The sequence below is a fragment of the Coptis chinensis genome, chromosome 3 (assembly GCF_015680905.1).
Source record: "Coptis chinensis isolate HL-2020 chromosome 3, ASM1568090v1, whole genome shotgun sequence".
Lineage (NCBI taxonomy): Eukaryota > Viridiplantae > Streptophyta > Magnoliopsida > Ranunculales > Ranunculaceae > Coptis > Coptis chinensis.
Genome location: NC_141458.1, coordinates 117,408,394 through 117,428,819, shown reverse-complemented (window position 1 = coordinate 117,428,819; position 20,426 = coordinate 117,408,394). Strand labels below are relative to the sequence as shown.

Sequence of the window (20,426 nt, the reverse complement as noted above, 5' to 3'; positions counted from 1 at the left end):
GAAATTTTTGGATTCCTCTTCATCTTCTTCACTAATATATCTCTGTGGATAACACGTCAGACCTTAGCACGCCCTTCTGTTTCGGTGATAAACAGAAAGAAAATTATAGTGGTGTGAGTGTCACACAAAGTGCCCAATATATCGCCACAAATGACACTTATCAATATCAAGTATTTAAGTCGCAAGGAAAAAGAAAAGAAAGACAGATAAAATAAAAATTATAATGAAAAATTAATAATGACATAAGTGATGACTGATGAGGCTAAAATCTGAATTTTACTGTTTTGTTTTTGTGTGAATATTCTCAATGAGATCAGCATACTAAAAGATAGTAGCTATTCAAAATTTCCAATTTCCCTTGAAATGACAAATTTTATCCAAAACTAACGGCCATAAAATTTCAAATCCATTGAAAGTTGAGGTTACACTTGGAGAGGTTAGATAATATCAAATCTAGCTGATTTTTAAACATAATGTGGTATCATCCTCATTCCTCAGTACTCAGTCACCAACAGCTGGAATTTAAATCCATGTCTGTGTCAAACTGAACAAAAACAGGCTAATCACATCTGTAAACCAGCCTAATGACCGGTTGTTATCCTAAAGGTAGAGGAGTATTGTATACTAAACTCACTGACCTGTAGCGACTGACTAGGGCTTTTCTAGAAACAGACTACATTTTCAACTCAGTCGGCTAAGTTGGCATCCTGGAGCTGCATAGGAGAGACATCAATGTCTTATTAGCATTAGCACTGCAGCTAGATTATATACCATTGCTTGCTCCACTTTTACAGAACGAATCAACCAACAGACATCATAATTGGATCAGTGCTTTGAAGTCTTAACTGGACTTGAGGAGTGCTCTTTCAGTTGATAACAAACGGTGTAAAGAAGCACGGGTGGACTCCAACAAGAAGCAGAAACTAAAAGCATTTCATGCAGTACCCTGAGATATTAATACTGACATCTAATGTAGTGATGCCTTCTCTCTTTTGTCTATAATTTCAATGTAGAAGTAACACCTCCAAGACTTAAAATTCTTCTTACAACAACACTGACCAAGACAAAAGCAAAACTGCCAAAGGCTTGGAGTATCTTTTAAATCTCACTACTTGGGGAAACCATAACTATTTGTCTTTTTTAACACAATTTGTTTGAAAGAACATGACATTGGAAAATTCAAGAATACACAAAAAGTACAACAGAACACTCTTCACTTTTACCTCCGTCCTTTAGATTTGGAATCAAAATGATGTTTCTTCAACTTCTTTTTGCGAACTACAACAGTTTGGCTTCCACCCTCTGTGAATGGCATCCCCATGAGTGCAAGTAGCCTTTGACCTTCTTTATCAGTTTTCGCTGTGGTAGTTATGCAAACATCCATCCCCCTTGGTTTACCAAGGGCATCATAACGGATCTCTGGGAAGACACCTTGCTCTCGCATACCAATGCTATAATTTCCATGCCCATCAAAACTGTTTGGGCTGACACCCTGAAAATCCCTTGTCCTAGGAAGCCCCAAGTTTATAAGTCGGTCCAGAAATGAGTACATAATCTGCGAAATACTCAGGGAAGCCTAATATGTCATCTCCTGTGAGCTATGCTGATATATATAGCAGAGGATTGACAATAATCAAAGTAAATGCTTTACCAACCCAACAATAAGCAAATTTGCGAAAGACTTAAGGAACCATCTGTTTGTCTGAATATGTATGGTAAGGTTTGGCAGGAACCACAACTGAACTCGTTTAGCAAAAACAGGTTATATTTACAACGTTTTTATAAAGCTGCAAAGAGTTAGAACATGCCAACTGACTGACACAGTCTATGTGATGAAATCCAAAGTCCTTACTATATCTTGTTTAAGACAAGGTTGATCACTTGGTCGCTTTTAGTGTCATGTTTTAGGGTTATTCATGGAATTCGCGCGTTTGGACCTCATCTAGGCTTCTCCTTTATTTGAATATTCTTTCTGGCAGACTTGCACACCATTATGATAAATTAGTAAGTATACTAGGACAGGTTGTCAGGCCTTTAATCTTAGGTAGATAGTCAACTTTTGTGGCATTATGATTCACTAGCCCTTCGCCTTTCAGAAACCTTATATATAGTTTATCTAAGTAATTGGGTATTCACGAAAATGATCCATTGTGCTATTAATTTCAAGAAATCATGTCAATGTGCATAAATAATAGGACTCACATTTCCCCTGAGTGTGACTGCAAGTCCAATTGGCTGACCTTCTCTAAGCTTAAATGTAGCAATAGACACCCTCGCCCGAGTCTTCACTGGCCTTTGACCACAAATAATAGACAAATCTTTCATTGCTGCATCTAACCCTTTAGAATTCTGTGCAGCTTCTCCAATCCCACAGTTCACTACAATTTTCTCCACTTTAGGAACCTATACACAAAATTCAACAAAACAATCTTCAACGACCAATGCCACAAAAACAACTAAAGTGTGAAAATTTACAAAAAATGAGGAAAAGCAGTGTCTTACCTGATGCATATTAGTGTAAGCAAACTCCTCTTTAAGCAAGGGGACAATTTTCTCCAAGTAAGTAGTCTTGAGACGTTGAACCTTTTCTGCTTCAGATTTTTCCACTAGAACGACATTTGAAGCCTTTACTGAAAACCCACATTGGTTTCTTGAACTTGGTGTTGGAAATCGTGTTGAAATTGGAGATGAAAGTATAGGTGATTGACCGTGGAATGAGGAGAAACATGAATGTAGAGTTGCTGATGACGCCATTTCAGGATCTTCCCCTTGAGGATAAATTTGTCAGTCTTACTTATCCACTCATGTTTTTGAGTTTATTTAGCAAATAGTCTCTGTTTTTTAAGGCCCAAAATATCAAATTTGGTGAATATTTTGATGTACCAAAAAAACGATATATATAAGAAATATCTATATATTTTTTTATTGACCAGTCAAAATTTTGTTTTGTATGTCGATATATCAGAAATATCATCGATTATATTAAAAATATCATCAATATATCAATCAAAGTCAACAATTTATATCGGATATATCATATATATCGTTATATCGGAAATTGATATATATATTGGAGAAAAAAAATTTTAATATTCGGTTGATATATATCGAATATATACATGTCGGTGTACAAAAAAAATAATATATATCAGATATATCAGCAATATTTTGGGCCTTGATCTCTACTAACTTAAAAATCGCAGTTTGATCTACAGTACAACACATTTATTTTTTTTATGTGTGACTTGGGTCACCTTTTTCATGATTGTTTTGCCCCTAATAAATAATTTAATCTCCAATAATAATAAACTATACTAGATAACTACTAAACAGTGAGGGCGTGAAAGGAGGGTGGAGAAGAGAGAGGGAGAGATGGGTTTGTGGGTGGAGAGGGAGAGAGAGTTAGAGTTTGGTTGAGAGGGAGAGGAATATGTGAGGACAGACAGACATAAACCTACCAAACTATCTTTTGTCCCACGTACCCCACTTATCCCAAAAACGTTCGCCTCCGCTCACTTGATAAAAATAGTAATACAATTTGATATAGGGGCAAATATGTCACTCAAATCACATCTAGCTTTAATAAACATGTTTTGACAGTTTTGCCTATGTCCTTTTTATATATTGAAGATTTTATCCCTCACTTTTTATGACTGTTTTATTTTGTTCTTTTACTATATTGACGATTTTACCCCTATTTTTATTTTAAAAAATTCTTTTACTATATTGATGATTTTACTCCTATTTTTACTTTTGAAAAAATCTACAGTATTGTAGGTGTGCGCAAGAATCAAGGCCATTCTTTTACTATATTGATGATTTTACCTCTATTTTTACTTTTGAGAAAATATACTGTACGCCGGCTGTAGGTGTGCACAAGAATCAAGCCCACTCATCACGGCAAAAGGTACGTGTGTATTGCATCACGACGTAGTTTGCAAAGGCCCATATTCATGCACTCTAAATATAGAACTATTTACTTTTTAAAGAAAAACGCACAAATGTGTTTGTGCTACTTAGGGTGTGTTTGTTATGATGAAAACATTATGGAAAGGAAAAGGAAAATAGTCTACATTTTCCATAGTTTTATTAGTTTAGAAAGACTTTTCTATGGAAACAAAATTATGCCTGCGCACCGGTACCGAAATTTTTTGGAAAGAAAAGGAAATGAAATAAATAGATGGGCCTTGACCAAAATACAATTATTCGTGATGTAAAGTGGCATTATTATTCATTTCCATTTTCGCGCAAACACCTACAGCCATTCCATTACATACATTTTAGATTTTCTCTAAAATTTAACAAACACACCCTTAGTTCCCTGGGGGAGGTTTGACTTCTAGACATAAATCGTGACTGAAATTTCGTTTTGAACTCACCGATTCAGCAGAAGTTCCGAGATAAAAAATAATGACGTTGGAAATACGAACGGAATGAGGTTCAAACGTAGACAAAGAATCAGCGGAAGCCTCATTCCTGAACATATCTTTTATTATTATTATTATTATATTTTGAATCCGTTTGGTACGTCAAGTCCAGCATAAATGGCAAACTCTTTATCTAAGAGAAGAACTAATAAGCGACCGAGTCTTCATAACTCTTCTTCTTCTTCTCCTTCTCCTCCTACAATGACCAAAAGATACTTCCTTCTCTCTCTGTGTTTTCTTCTATCCGTTTTCTTTATTCTCTTTATTACTTTAAAGTTGCCCAAGAAAACAACTAGTATTCAACCATTCCCTTCCTCTCATATTTCCTCTATTCAAGTCGTCAACCAGTTTCCTCACGATCCAAATGCCTTCACTCAGGTATTAATACAATTTCCAATTCAAGTCTTTAAATTTTTGAGAAATGACTTGTTTTTTTTTCAGGGGCTTTTGTATGCTGGAAATGATACACTGTTCGAATCAACTGGTCTTTATGGTCAGGTATATCCTATTTCTTTTTACGTTTTTTGATATATATTTTTCAGATGACAAGTAGTTGTAGTGAAATCAATTTTATTATGCCTTGTGCCTCGATAAAACTTAGTTTTCAAGATCAGAATGTGCAGGTAACACCAAACACGATGAATTGATGACAATAGAGGAAGTGGTCACATACTATGTATTTTTCTGCCAATCAGTTTCTAGTTTCTACTAATACATTACATCAAATACGTACTTAACAGAATATGTTGATAAGGGGGTTGAACATGCTCTCTCAAATTCAGTGATTTGGATATCCCCGTCTCAAATCGCACTCCTTGATGGTTTCCGACACATGTATTCACCGTATACCTATACAGAATGGAGTGTAGAGTCCTATATTTTCTTAATATCTTTAATAATTTTTCTGAGGGGACATATTCGTGCTGCATTGTATATTTTTTTTCTTCCTTGGTTCATCTTAATTTATTAAATGACGGTTTCCATTCCTTCTGTCAATTGCAGTCATCTATCAGGAAGGTTGTTATACGTACAGGAAAGGTATTGAACTCGACTTTTAAAGTTTTTTTTTCCGGATGCACACAAAAGACCTTACACTTTTGTATAAAGTTGTGCAGCGTGCAGAATACAATTAGGATAACCCTATTTCATAACACATAATAACATGTCTCAATTGTTTTTATACATCTGTATCTGGTAAATTAATTACCCTTTGATTGTATGTTCTGTTGTTCTTGATTAGGTTGAAGTACTTCAAGAAATGGATAGCTCTGATTTCGGGGAGGGCCTTACTCTTCTTGGTGACAGGTCTGTACGGAGACAGTAACAAAGTTCAGCTTTCTTTTGTATCATATAGTTAAAATTTTTGTAGGCTCATTAGTGTTTTATTTATAAAAATAATAATAAATAGTATGTAATAATAGTATCCTGATTTTTTTTCCTCGTTAGATGTTCACTTGGATGTCATCTTGCGGGGGAGAGGGGGGTGGGTTTCTACCTCGTTAGATGTTCACTTGGATGTCATCTTGTGGGGGGATTTAGATTTTCTTTTTCTTTGGTGAACTGAAGGTGATTTTTCTGGTCTAGAAGTAAGTAACAGAGTAAAGTGGCGCTTTTAGAGAAATTTTCAATGCGTTAATCCTTTCATTAACTCTTTCATCTTTCATAAATTATTGAATCTGCGGATGTTCGATCTTAATGAGTTTTGTTCATTTACTTTTGTAGATTGTTTCAAGTGACATGGAAGAAGAAAAATGGTTTCATATATGATCGATATAATCTAAGCAAAGTTTGTGCTTCACCTTTACGTAATTTGTTTCTATTCTGGTTGTGAAGTAACTCATTTATTTTGTTAGTAATAAAAAGAAAGCAGTATTTTTAAGAGTGTATGAATGAACATGCATATTGAGAGCTCTTCATTTTTTTTTTTAATATTTTTCCCGTTCATGTAAACAGTTTGAAAAATTTAGCCATCAGATGCGGGATGGTTGGGGTCTAGCAACTGATGGGAAAGTGTTATTTGGGAGTGATGGATCTTCTACACTATATCATCTGAGTCCTCAGACATTTAAAGGTCCTCCAGCATATAGCAACCCCCTTTCCTTTTGTATGATACAAGTTGCTTTCATCTTGATTGTACTTTTTTTTCTGAATAGCTTGGTAAATGCAGTCATAGAGAAAGCAATTGTCAAATACCATGGCTATGAAGTTCATAATCTCAATGAATTGGAATATGTAAATGGTGAAGTTTGGGCGAATGTTTGGTCGGTATGCATCTTTTCTCTCTTCTATATTTGCTAGTGCTTTATACTTAACCCGTTTGTTCATTCCATCATGTAACAAGTTTGTTACGGTAAGTGCATTTTGAATGCATCTATGTTGTAGGAAAAACAACTCTTAGGTTTGAAAGTTATGGCGTCTTGGAATTTTGAAAAAGAACAAGAACAAACATTCGAGGCAATGACAATTTTCATATTTATCCCCACACTTTCCCCCATCTCTTCCTGCCACAACTTCTTTTGTTGGCTTTCTCTTTCAATTTTATCTTCAAGAGCTTTATATCTACAGTTTCTGCAAATAAAAGTTTATACTAGTTTCAGGCATAACTATCTTTTTGTCTTTATGCTCCCATTGCTCCAAATTCAGAACTTGCACAGTTGGTTTGCCCTTGAGTTTTATTATATAGGAGATATAAAAATATGTTTTAATCCTGTCTGATAATTAGTACCTTAAGGAAACCTTTCTGTTATATGGTGCAGACCGATTGCATTGCTCGAATTTCACCTAAAGATGGAATTGTACTTGGATGGATTCTCCTACCCACTCTAAGGTTTGTTTTGATTGGTTTTCTCATCAATGACTAATATTCTTCAAGTTTTATAGAATGGGTCTTGTTGATTTTTGAGAAACTTTTTCCATATACTCTAGAAGTTGACCTATCTGTTTGTTTATTCTATGGTTTTATGCTTTTCGCCAGGGAGCAGTTGTTTCAAGCTGGAAACCGAGTAAGTATCATGCAATTGTAAAAAAAATCATAATTAACTAATATGGTTAGCATTTAGCAAAAACCAAATCAATTTTTATGCTCTGTTACCTCTATGTTGACATTGAAAAATTCATGCATACCAGGAGATTGATGTTTTAAATGGAATCGCATGGGACAGTGAGAAGAACCGCCTTTTGGTATGCCTTACCCCTTTACCTTTAGATGATATATCATTAGATAACATGAATCTCTGGGGATATAGATTGAATACTACAAAGTTCTGAACCATTAGGAAGAACGCCCGCACCTGCAATGTTTCAGGCACTCTAATTGATTAAAATAAGACGCAGTGCAACTTAGTGTGACATAGCCGCACAAAGCCATTAGGAAGCTCCATAGCAATCCAGCTTGTTGTACCATAGGCTACGTCATATGTCGAAGCAATGTCAGTGGTCTTCTAATGAGGAGAAAATAACAAGTTTGGGAGCCTTGTTTACTCTCTACAAACACTGATCCTTACTACTGTACATGTAGATACTGGGTAGTCATGCTTTCTCAAAAGTTAATTTTTCTACACACTTAACTCGTACTGTTTTATTATGCTGAATGTCCATAAGGTTCCTCAAAGGTTGACCTGCATAAATGTTTATGGTCTATTTACAAGTGTTAAGGGTTGCGTGAAACAACTCCTTAAGGCTAAGTCCAATGGTGCGGCAAAACACCAAATATCACGGAAATTTTGATCCAATGGTGCGTCAAAACGCTAACCCGCCAACGCTATCGGTATAAATTTACTTATATATAGCGTCAGTTTTAACGGGATAGCATCAAGTCTACACGCTACTTAAAGTGGCGGGTAAAAGAAATCTAAACCACACGCCTTTGGGAATGGCGGCTAGAGAGTCAAAAAAAAAAAAAAAAAAATTTAATTTTTTTTCCCCACACGCCTGTGGGAATGGCGGTTGGAGAGTCTAAAAAAAAAAATCCTACCCGCCATAGGCACTGGCGGTTGAGAGTCCTAAAAAAAAAAATCTTTTTTTTTTTTTATTTTTTTTCCACACGCCTGTGGGAATGGCGGTTGAAGAGTCCCAAAAAAAAAAAACCATTGGATTGGGAAACGCTAAGCCGCTAACTGTATACACTATGCTATTGTGGTTTGGCGGGATGGCGCACCAAACCATTGGACTTAGCCTAAGAGGCTTGCTACCTATTGTTCTCGTAATTGTTTAGCGGTAAATGAATTAGTTTTATGTAACACAAGGCGGTGATCGACTACCCTTTTGTTCGTTTCGAGTGTCATAAGTTTCCTTCTTATTTTTCTGAGAGTCAAAAGAGGAAATTTCAAATTTAGCAGAAAGGGATAGAGCACTTATATCTCATATGTCATGTTGATATTAAACACGTTCTTTCTTCAGTGACTGGGAAACTCTGGCCAAAGCTTTATGAGATCAAGCTGCATCCTGTAGGGGATCCGTTTCATGGATCCATTGAACAACTATGCCTTCGAGGACAAGCATTCCGTTTTGCAGAACCATAGTCTAGCTAGCTGTCTGTAAGATTTTGACCTGAAGCAGTGAGGAACTGATGATTGGGCGGGTCTGAACTATACCAATTAAATTGTATCAGATTGAAACTAACATTGTTGAACAGCCTTTTTGGTTATAGTCGTATTGAGATGATTAACCACCTTACATACTACAAGTCTTAGTACAGTTGTAAGGATTATTTGGAGTTCTTGTTTCAGTGACTTGCAATGAGACATCATTTCTGCTTCCCATCCCGTTGCTGATGGTGAATGTTTACCTTGTCATATGCTTTTGTTCTGTATATTTAGCTAGAAGACTAGATTCCAGACAAGATATCCAGATAAAGATAACCAGACAAGACATCAAATAGAAATAGAACGAGACCGGACAGATCATTTTGAATGCAGATATAAGAGGTTTTCACCAGATCTAGCTCCAGTCTTATTAAGTATCAAAAGTGTAAATGGAGCATCTCTGCATATGCATATTTACCACTTCAAATCTGTTTGTGTTGGCCTCTCTCCCTCTCTGTATATAGATCTCTTACAACGCCATCTTCTCTTTATGTCATTTTTGCTTTAACTTTTGTATCTGTTTTGATACGTGAATATCACCATCAATGGCATACGGGTCATTGGAGAAGAAATAATTTCAAAACTCTTACTTCTTCTTCTTCTTTTATGGCTTCTTCTTCTGCCTCTCTCTTAATGAGCCAAAAAAACTACACTCTTCTCATCCTCTGTTTTCTTCTCTCCGTACTCACACTTCTCTTTATTACTTTAAAGTTACCGAAAAAAAACAACTATGTAATTTGTATGTATTTGTTTTTATGGTCTTTTAACAAATACAGGGGCGGATGCAAGATTCAACAAAGGGGGTTCGTAATTCTCACTTTTTTTTTAGTGAATAGTGTACTTTTGGGTTTTGAGCAAAATAGGGGGACTCAGGTTAGCCAACTTTTCCGCCCCTGAACAAATACATTACATATTTACATCAAATTCATACTTAAGAGGATATGTTGATAGGGCTTGAACATGCTGTCTCAAATCCAGTTTTTTGGATAGTCGTTCTCCCTGATGGAGTTCAACACTCGTACCCATATGCCAATTGAAAATGGAGTTTAGAGACCTATATTTTCTTAATTTCTTCAGTAATTTTTCTGAGGGGGCATTTTTGTGCTGCATTTTTTTTTTCCTTCCTTGGTTTATTTTATTGTAATTCATCAAATGACGATTTACCTTCCCTTCCACTAATTGCAGTCATCTGTCAGGAAGGATGATATACGTACAGGGAAGGTATGGAACTTAACTATTGTGTGTGTGTGTGTGTTTTCTCAGGAAACGTAATTAGGATAGTCCTATTTCATTGACCTTTCATTTTTATTTCTTATACAGTTACCTTTTACAACTTTTCTGTTCAGTGACTGGGAAACTATGGTCAAAGCTTTTTGAGATCAAGCTGCATCCTGTAAAGGATCCATTTCATGATTCCATAAAGCAAGTATGCCTTCGAGGAAGTGCACAGCCATAGACTGGCTGTCAGCAAATTTTGGCGTGGAGCAGTGATGATTGGCTGGATTATTTAGCCTCAAAGATATCTTAACTGTACAAAACTGTATAAAACGCAAAATAGCCTTCAACTGGTTAATAGTCCTTGTGAGACAATTAACCACCTTACACATTATTGTTAATCTTATCACAGTTGTAGGGACGAAATTTTCATTTTTTGGAGTTCTTGTTGCAGGGATTTGCAATAAGACATCATTTTTGCTTCCTATCCTGTTGCTTTTTATTGTTAACTTCCTATCCTGCTGTTGAATGTGAAAATTTTCCTTGTTCTTTAGCAAAATTTATTAATTGAAAAGAACAAAAGTTACAAGGGCCAAGTACTAGACTCCTGAATCCTGATGCCTTCCCACTTGGTCATCCGTGTGTGTGTTGGGGGGTGGTTGAGATTTAGTTTGTGGGGATCCTTCATGTACTTTTCTCATCTTGGCTTCAGAACCCAAGGGAGTTGAGATGATCCAAAAGCTGTTTTAGCAGCCTCTGAATCAGAATCGATCCATAGTCTCTTCCAAGTTCCAAACTCTCTGAATTGCCTTCTCAATGCCTCTAAAATAGCCATGCAACTAGTAGGTACCTGCAAGTGATCTCTAGACATTCCCATATCCTGCTCTGCTTGGATTTCTCATGAAAATTTACCTTGTCAAGTACTTCAGTTTTTTTTTATCTACCTAGAACGCTAGAGTCCACGCAGGTAGAACGGCTGTTACGCTTGGGTTTTTGGATAAATATAAAAAACATGACATCAAATCTGATTGAGACGGGTAACTCATCCATGATTGCAGACATAATATTCTCTGTAAGAGGGGTTTTCATTTACCTGATCTAGTTCTACCTTGATGAATACAATATTTAATTTCACCTTAAAAGTTTCTTCTTTTAAATGGAGCGTCATTTTATTCCACTACAAATGGAGCATCCATGGAAATGGTATGAGCTGTATATTAGCAGAACAAATTCTCATACGACAAATGAATATTTAACCTATGGAATCTGCCACTTTGAAACTAGATTTGTTGAAAATTGACTAATGCTGTAAGCAACTGAAGCTTTTTGATTCATGTGGTACGACGTTATTTGCTTGTTGTACACTATCTTTTGAACTAATTCACTGAAAAATCTCCAAATTTGGGGATGTACCTAACGTCCTAACCGTTACAGATAACATGACAATGACCGCTCCCAAATCACAATCCACAGCATCCGTAAATTAAAAAAAAAAAAAAAAAGGAGCAAACTACACCAAATAAACACAATCTTCACAATTCACAGCTGGTACTAAATTTCAATGGAGTCTAAAAATATCTCTTGAATCCAGTGTTTGTGATTCCGAATTTTTTTTCGGAATTTCATCCAATATTTTGGTTTTTCAAAAAATCGGAATTCCAAATATAGAGTCAAAATATTAATTATTCTGAAATCAATCGAAATTTGATGAATTTTGGTTTTTGAATTTGTCGGAATTCCGAAATTCCGAACTATGCTTGAATCGTTCAAGTAACAAGTTGAGCACTTGAGCTTGAACAAATTCAATCCACAAAGTCTACCGAACTCCTGAAGCATTTTCAAGTGAGCGGAGCAAACGTTCTGGGCCGAGGGGGGTATTTGAACAAAAGGTCATTTGGTTGGTTTCTCTTAGTCTGTCCTCATTCTTCATCTCTTCTCTTTGTTCCTCGCCGTTTCAATATCTCTTTCTCCCCTCTCCACTCATCCCTCTCTTCTCAGCCCCATTTTGTATAAAGATATCTTAATAAGTATCAAAGTTTAACCGGTATTATTTGGATAGCGGCGTGTTATGAAATTTCAGTTATCCGATATTTACAGCGAAATCCAAGACCAAGGCCCAAAATATCACCGATATATTCGATATATATCATTTTTTGTATACCAATATTGATATATCCGATATATATCTACTGAATACTGAATCTTTTTTTTCTCGATATATATCGGAATTTCCGATATAAAATTTTATATCACTGATATAACTGATATATGTGATATTTACGATATATATAGTTTGACTTTTTTACCATTTTTTAATATAAATTTCCAATATTTTACGATATTTTTTTACTGATATTTATGATATTTTAAATAATTTGGAATGGTCACAAAAAAAATAGATATATCCAATATTTCTAATATATATCGGATTTTGAATACAGAAATATTTACCGTATTGGTAATTCGATATTTTGGGCCTTCCAAGACAAGTGGCAATTAAGTCGTATTGGTAAAGTCGTAAAAGAAGTAAATAACTCCATACTCCAACACACACGCGTCATTAACACTGAACTCAAAACTCAGAAAAAAAACAAACACCACCAACAACATCCACACCCATTATTATTGTATATTGAAAGCAGTACACAGAAGAAAAAAAGATCACAGATCTCACTCCAACACTTCTCACTCTCCATTCTTCCATCACCAACAACCATGCAACAAATCTTCAATCGAAAACTCATCTCTCTTTAAACCAAAAAAAACAAAACAATGTCTGCGATAGATACTTCGTTTATAAACAGAGAGCTATCAGAAAAAACTTCAATATTCGGATTACAATTATGGGTAATAGTTGGAATATGTGCTGGTGCATTCATAGTACTAATGCTCTTCTCTCTTTTTTTCTGTATATCTTCTTTCTGTAAACGTTCTTCAAAGTCAAAAAAACAATCTTTACAACAACACCCTTCTCCATCACCTGTTATATCAAAAGAGATACAAGAAATTTCCCATTTCGAATCAAGACCCAGTTTACCAGAGATTCAGATTGATATAGGGAAAGCTGAACATAGAGTGGTTTTTTCTGATCGGCATTCGAGTGGAGAAAGTCGATCTACTACGAATGGGAATAATGATTCAGCTTCTATGAATAATGCTAGTGGACCACCTGAAGTTTCGCATTTGGGTTGGGGTCATTGGTATACTTTAAGAGAACTTGAAGCTGCTACTAATGGTTTAGCTGATGAGAATGTTATTGGTGAAGGTGGTTATGGGATTGTTTATCGCGGCGTTTTGCCTGATAAAATGATTGTTGCTGTCAAGAATTTATTGAATAACAGGTGCCCAATTGCTCAGTTTGTTATATAGTCTGTTAAAGATGTGATCTTTTTGGGGATAATTGTTGGTTAGGAAAACAAATTGATGATATATGCATGTGGGGTATCAATTTTTTTAATAAAAGAAACCTGTGCCATAATTGATAACTGAATTCAGTAAGTAGAATTGGTGGTCTTATTGTTTTCGGTATATTAGGAAACCCCATTGGGCCATTAGACATTTTTGTTATATTGTTAGTCCATTATGCATTGTTTGACTTACTTCTTATGGCATTGTATAATTATAGTGAGGACTTGTAGTGGTTAATTTTAAGTTATTTATAGTAGACAATTCCTTTTTTGCACAAGTGATCATTAATGACTGTTTAGTAGTTGTTGTATTTTTGGTTTTGCATCCTTATGTTTTGATTAAGGGTGTTTGATTTTACTTAATGAACTGATTAAATATCAGAGGGCAAGCTGAGAAAGAGTTTAAAGTAGAGGTAGATGCAATTGGGCGTGTTAGACACAAAAATCTTGTCAGACTGCTTGGCTATTGTGTTGAGGGAGCTTACAGGTATTGCCACTCTCATTATTATATTAACCATTTGTTCATTTTATTAGGAAGTTTGCTTGCTCATCTGGATTTAAGGTTGGTTACATAAATTGAGAGTTTACAGTTTTTTTTTTTTTTTTTTTATTCGACTTATTAGGATGCTTGTTTACGAGTATGTAAACAATGGTAATCTCGACCAGTGGCTTCATGGTGATGTGGGGCTAGTCAGTCCTCTAACATGGGAAATTAGGATGAACATCATCCTTGGAACAGCTAAAGGGTACAATGAATTAGTCACAGTTTGTTTTCTTTTTATTTAATAATAAAACTCTCAACATGTGCTAAACACAGATGTTTTTGCAGCTTGGCTTACCTTCATGAGGGTCTTGAACCAAAGGTCGTACATCGGGATGTAAAATCTAGCAATATTCTACTTGATCAACAATGGAATGCCAAGGTTTCAGACTTTGGGCTTGCGAAGCTTTTAAATTCTGAGAATAGCTATGTGACAACCCGTGTAATGGGAACATATGGGTTAGTCTGTTGCTTGTGTATATTTTTGTGTTTTTACTTTTTCGTTCTAATGATGTTTGGACTTACATTTTGCACATGGATGTGTTGTTATAATTAACTTGGCTTTGTGATTGTCGTTATTCAAACAACTGTTTGATTTCACAAAAGCAAATCATAACAAGTAGTTGGATTTTGCAGATATGTAGCACCTGAATATCGTGCACTGGTATGTTGAACGAGAAGAGTGATGTCTATAGCTTTGGCATACTTATGATGGAGATAATTTCTGGAAGGAACCCTGTTGATCATAGTCGACCCAGCGTGAAGAGGTTTATCTTTAATCAATGTGGCATTTCCGTAACCACTTTTCCTTTTCTTTTTCTCCTAGAAAACAAATGAAGTAAATAATACTTTGTTTGCAGGTCAATTTGGTTGATTGGCTGAAGAGTATGGTTGGAAACCGCAAATCAGAGGAAGTAGTGGATCCAAAGCTGCCTGAGATGCCGCCTTCAAAGTCACTTAAACGGGTTCTGTTAGTCGCTCTTCGTTGTGTCGACCCTGATGCTCAGAAAAGGCCGAAAATGGGACTTGTCATCCACATGCTTGAAGCAGATGATTCGCTAGTACGAGCTGTAAGTTGTCACCACACACACGTAGACACCTATATGTCCAGGTTATTATGTTGGAGAGATCTACACACTCAAACACACACGAAGTTGACCTATGCAATAAAAAGCTTATGTTGGTTGCGTCTGGCGTGCATCAAGGAAGAAGTGTCTCCAATATATACACATGCGGTATCACCTCACATACACACACACACAACACAGTCATCTATAGGTCCAGTTTATTCTGAAACGTGACATTTGACGCATAACAGAGACACAAGTTCTTGACATAATTACCTAAAAATGTCCACATTGAAGAACAAGTGTCAAATTCCCCAGTCAGCCAGTCCCTTCTTATATAACAAAAAATCAATGCTATGGATGTTACTAATGTATCCCCAGTCTATTCTGGCTCCCATCTATCACAATCTTACGTAACTTTGCTTCATTGCTTGTATTGCAGGAGCGGCGGATTGCAGAAGAATCTGCCACTTTCCGGCGTGATCATATGCTTCCGAAAACTGCTGAGAAAGAACTGTCTGAATTTCCTACAGTTCAAGAACAAAGTAGTGTCAATCACCATACTCAAGCAAAAAGGAGATGAATAAAAGTATGTTATGTTGCTGACTGATTATCAGTTCTGTTGATGTTCTCAGGGTTCATAATTATATTTATATTCATTTCATTGTATTCATTTTTGTTAGGATCATATCAACCAGAATATTACTTGCCCCTTGACATAAAAATGTAATCAATTACAACTTACGAGTGTTTACATGACATGTTATTCATCTTCTTCACAAGAAAATATACATGTCAATGGTCAAACCGAAAAGCAAAGATGTAAGCCAATTTTGATTTTTTCGATAATGGATGTAAGCCAATTTAGATGCTTGACGCTTCTCCATCAATTGGTTAGTTATTATAGAAGAAGACAATATCTATCTCAAACGTTTCTGAGGTTGTTGGCCGGAGATTAGAATTATATTCTGTCTGCTGTCAGCTTTTCAAATGCAACTACCACTTGGTGCCTGTGGCCCGGTCCCCTGTCCCATACTGCCATTTGCCTACAGCAGCTGTGTTTAGCTGTATCAACACAAAACCGAGTGCAAGGTACTAAATACAGAGTGTATTGGCTGTATCAAATACACTGTTACGTAGTCCCTTGAGAGATGCAGGCAAGCAGCCATGTTGAAGACTTTGAAGACTTGACTAAATTTGGGTCTTGGGATCAAAACTTCTTTTGGGATGCCAGAACACATAATATTGATTCTTTTGATTGTGATTTGAGATTCATTACAATATTATTCTGTTTACATTACATTTAATTAAAACTTTATAATCAAGCCGGCATAGTTCCACATGGGATTAATATTATTCTGTTTACATCTCCGTTGATGAATGAAAAGAGCGTGCTTGCTCGTAAGACCTCATTTGGCCAGGATAGGATGTCTACTAACTTACTAAGGCTGAGTCCAATGGCTCTGTAATCTGCATTTCTATCCCTCTAAAAAACAGTATTATACAGATAAAGAGGACGTTTCTCTGTTTTTCAACGCCATTTCGACCAGTGAAATTGTATTTCAAAATTGGTTTGGTGGAGACACTTCACAAACCACTCCACTTCAAATGGCGTAGTATGAAATTGTTTTTAACATTCTACACCATATGAAATTTTACAAACCACGCCATTTCAACTTGCGTGGACTGTACTCTCCATTCCTCTTCGATAATAACTTTTATATATAGAGTTAAATGCAGATAGAGAGAGAAAACCACCGCAACTCTCACCGATTTTGAGAGAATACGAAGCCATTACATTGAATCTAACCTAAGAGTATCTTTAAGAGTGAAACAAAAAAAACACTAAAATTTTGAGTCAAACCGAACACCAAACCCAAAAAACACCAACCATTTTTAGGAGAACATCAAATTTTCGACATCAAATGATGCGGTTTGGATCGCCAATAAAGCCCATCTGACAGGCCCAACCCCACGCCGGTTTTGGGAAAACAGCACGATGTGTTGTACATTAACTTTCTTATTTATTTTCTTTTCAAATCTCTCACGCAGTTTTGGCAAAACCGCGCCATAGAAGCCGAAGCTCATGCAGTGTTAGAAAAACCGCGGAGATTTGATACAACACCAAAACAGAAACCAAATTTTGATCGATTTGGTGTTTGGTTTGGTGTTTTCATTAACACGTGACTCTCCTGAAAATAAAAAAAACACCACGTTAGTAAAAAATTAGTGTTTGATACTAGAAAAATATCACTCCTAAAAATGCTCTAAGTATTAATCAAAGGTTGCGATAAGTTTGGAATTCGGACGTTTTTTTTGTGCTGGACCATGCGTTTTAGTCTATCCTTTAAAAAATGGCGATGGACGAGTGGATTACGTTTCACGCCTCATGTGGAAGCAAAGAAATTTCCTTCCGTTGTCAGACTTGTCGGCTCCTTGAAGCAGACTGCAGACGTGTTTGAAAGAAAAGGTCTTTATTCTATAAAATGTATCTGCTACTCCAACATGTACCAATCTTATTATCCATTTCTCATGGGCAGAAATATCTCGGTGAAAGCATGTATAAACCCTACATCTGTCCGTAGTAACATAACACGCGTACACTAACTTCCATCAGAATAAAAAAATCGTTTTCAACGCCTTGGATCATTTAAGCAAATGGTTGGTTTAGGTTTAGTAATTTTTATGCATTTGCAAAAACCTTTACTTTCTTCTTCGTAAAATCCGGTGATCTTTTCATTACAAATTCCAAGGTCCATATTTCGATCTTTCTATAACTGTTTTAATTTTTTCATCATCTTTATTTGTAGTTAGAGTCTTCATATGTGAAATTTGGTGTTGTTTGTTTTCTGTTAATCAAATCCAGGTGAAATTGTTTAGATCTATGTATTTAATTATGTTTTGAATTGGTTGCTTAACTCATATCTTTGCTTGAAAAGTAGAGTTGACTTAGATCTGTACCTTAGAGTTTAGTTTGATGTAACATCTGATTTGTAATCTTTTTAGTTCTGGTATGTATCGATGCAGATCGATCTGTTAATTAAGAAACGATAGATGTCTAGTGTATATATTCTTAGGAAATTTTGTGTGAATAAAAGTTTAAGGGTTGTAAATGAGGGGTAGGTGGTTTTTGTTGATTTTGAACGGTAGAATTTGTCTTATTTTGTTTATCTGGTTAGCAGACCTCGCCGTGTCCGAATCGCTGTACCCGTGTCCAAACCCGGCACTCATACTGTACCCATGCAACACAGCCTTGATACTGGAGACTTCTGTGTCAATTGATCCTTTTAGTATTGATCACTGCTTGTATGTACTTAGTGCTGGTTTTGAGGTTCCTAATTCCATTTTGCTCATATATTAGGCCAAAATGGTTTTTGTCTACTATAGATCTGATTGTATCAGAACTTATCGAAGGATTTTACTTGCAGCGGTGGTTGAAGTTTTCTGTGTCTATTTGTGCAGTTGATATGAGTCGTGCACATGATGGGCAAAGGGCTTTCTTCCCTTTTGGGAACCCTTTCCGGATGATTTTTCCCAAGGAGTCTTACCTGTCTCCGAGTCTATTGGCACTGTTAAATTCATTTGAGGAAACCTTGGCTGATAAGCTGATTAGTCTTAGGCCAAAAGACAAGAATGATGTTCTGAGCTTATCGTGGATGACTTCAGCAATGAAGTCTCTTTGCGAGATACATACTGAAATCAAAGTTCTCATCACTGAGCTTCAGTTCCCTGTTTCTGAGTGGGACCAGAAATGGATGGATGTATACCTGGACAACAGTGTGAGGCTTCTTGATATCTGTATTGCCTTCAACTCAGAGATGTCCCGTCTTAGCCAAGGCCAGCTGTTGCTTAAATGTGTTCAACATTCCTTAGATTCCTCAAGTTCCACCCCATCCTCGGCGCAGCTTATCCAGTCTAAAACATCTCTTCATGAATGGATGCAACAGAACAGTTCAAGAAATACAACGCTTGACAGCGTTTCTAGTGTCTTGCATGCACTTGCTACGTCTCTTTATTATCCCAAAATTAAGGACTCTGCCAAAGGAAGGGTGTTGATGCGTGCTATGTATGGGGTTAAGGTTGTGACAATATTTGTGTGTAGTGTTTTTTCAGCAGCTTTTTCTGGGTCATCTAGGACACTAATGAGTTTGGAGGTTTCTGAGAAACTATTGTGGGCGAAAGCTTTTAATGACATGCAGTTTAATGTAAATGGAGAGATTAGGAGTTTGTTTGCAGATGGAAACACAACAGTGTTGAAAGAAGTGGAAGCAGTTGGCTCTAGTGTGAAGAAGTTGCAGTCCCTGACTAAAGTTGGGAATGCTATGGAGGCTGAAACGCGTTGAAGTTTTCAGTGTTGGATTTGGGACAGAAGATGGAAAGACTTTCACAAGGGCTGGATCTTCTTTCGAATGAGGTGGAAGGGTTTTTCCAGAATGTTTTAACTGGACGCGACGCATTGCTATGCAATCTTAGAGATGGTTCTATCCCCGACCCAAGGCAAGGGAATAATGGCAAAGAGCAGTTTGTGAGATGATCCCACTGAAATGAAAGTTGCACTTGTACACAAATGTTTTACTTTGTTCTTTTTTATCATATTCTATGAAAGCTGGGTTGTACTGAATTATATGGTAAGCCATATTTAAGTTGTAAGTAGCTTTGTGTAGCAGTTTGCTTGTATGCTTTTTAATGTAGCGTGTCAAAGATGTCTTAGTTCATTCGCTTTTATGTAATGTAGTTGTGTACCCACATCATCGTGTGTTTTCAGTTGACTAGTTTTATATCGATGCAAGTATAATTGTGCTGTGATTCTTAACTAAAGCTGAAATGCTGATGAGAACGTTCAAGTCTTTCACCAGCGTACTGTATGGATGCATTCTTCCATGATTGCTCAGACATTGCTGAATATTGTCTTGGCCTTGAGCAGGTCCTGAATAATCAATGTTTTTCCTCATCAGATAAAGAATTTGTTCAACCTACTAGACTGACAAATCAAACTTGTTTCCCGCTATTAGAGGAAAAATTCAAGGGGTTTCCTTTCTGGAGTGAGTGTCAGTTTCCGTTTTACGGACTTATATTGGAGATGAGGGAGTTAGGGAGTTTTGTGATCGTGTTTGTGGATTCTCGTTGATACCAAAATCCTCCTCTTCATATTTGCAACAGGTATTGTAATTATATTATTGGTTGCC

The 20,426-nt window shown here is 36.3% G+C and overlaps 2 protein-coding genes, 1 long non-coding RNA gene and 2 pseudogenes across 6 annotated transcripts; 4 read left to right on the top strand and 1 right to left on the bottom strand.

Annotated features, from left to right (window-relative positions):
• Positions 1-954: 954 nt before the first annotated feature.
• LOC147513495 (Ribosomal L5P family protein) lies at positions 955-2,871 on the bottom strand. The gene is made up of 3 exons (XM_086596559.1): positions 2,503-2,871; positions 2,203-2,403; positions 955-1,555 (listed from the first exon to the last, which is right to left on the bottom strand). The coding sequence occupies exons 1-3, from the start codon at positions 2,752-2,754 to the stop codon at positions 1,220-1,222; spliced, it is 789 nt and encodes a 262-aa protein (XP_086452685.1). The 5' UTR covers positions 2,755-2,871; the 3' UTR covers positions 955-1,219.
• Positions 2,872-4,399: 1,528 nt separating this feature from the next.
• Positions 4,400-9,220, top strand: LOC147513494 (glutaminyl-peptide cyclotransferase-like). Of its 2 annotated transcripts, XM_086596557.1 has the most exons (11): positions 4,400-4,805; positions 4,869-4,925; positions 5,430-5,465; positions 5,668-5,732; positions 6,150-6,213; positions 6,381-6,498; positions 6,595-6,692; positions 7,184-7,254; positions 7,402-7,429; positions 7,554-7,607; positions 8,826-9,220. In XM_086596557.1, exons 1-11 carry the CDS (start codon positions 4,545-4,547, stop codon positions 8,826-8,828), a joined length of 855 nt encoding a protein of 284 aa, XP_086452683.1. In that variant the 5' UTR covers positions 4,400-4,544; the 3' UTR covers positions 8,829-9,220. The 2 variants fall into 2 exon arrangements, with proteins under 2 accessions (XP_086452683.1, XP_086452684.1); XM_086596558.1 differs by lacking the exon at positions 7,554-7,607 and having other exon boundaries at positions 4,457-4,805; positions 8,826-8,965.
• A 692-nt stretch (positions 9,221-9,912) lies between these two features.
• On the top strand, positions 9,913-11,066 carry LOC147513493 (uncharacterized). The gene is made up of 2 exons (XR_015217387.1): positions 9,913-10,231; positions 10,357-11,066. It is a non-coding gene; the product is annotated as an uncharacterized LOC147513493 (long non-coding RNA).
• A 1,728-nt stretch (positions 11,067-12,794) lies between these two features.
• Positions 12,795-16,553, top strand: LOC147513492 (putative serine/threonine-protein kinase At1g01540; annotated as a pseudogene). The gene is made up of 6 exons (XR_015215484.1): positions 12,795-13,566; positions 14,015-14,119; positions 14,256-14,378; positions 14,462-14,632; positions 14,810-15,243; positions 15,683-16,553. The product of XR_015215484.1 is annotated as a putative serine/threonine-protein kinase At1g01540 (transcript).
• A 1,280-nt stretch (positions 16,554-17,833) lies between these two features.
• On the top strand, positions 17,834-19,915 carry LOC147513491 (protein BPS1, chloroplastic pseudogene; annotated as a pseudogene). The gene is made up of 2 exons (XR_015215485.1): positions 17,834-17,993; positions 18,703-19,915. The product of XR_015215485.1 is annotated as a protein BPS1, chloroplastic pseudogene (transcript).
• The last annotated feature ends 511 nt before the right edge of the window (positions 19,916-20,426 follow it).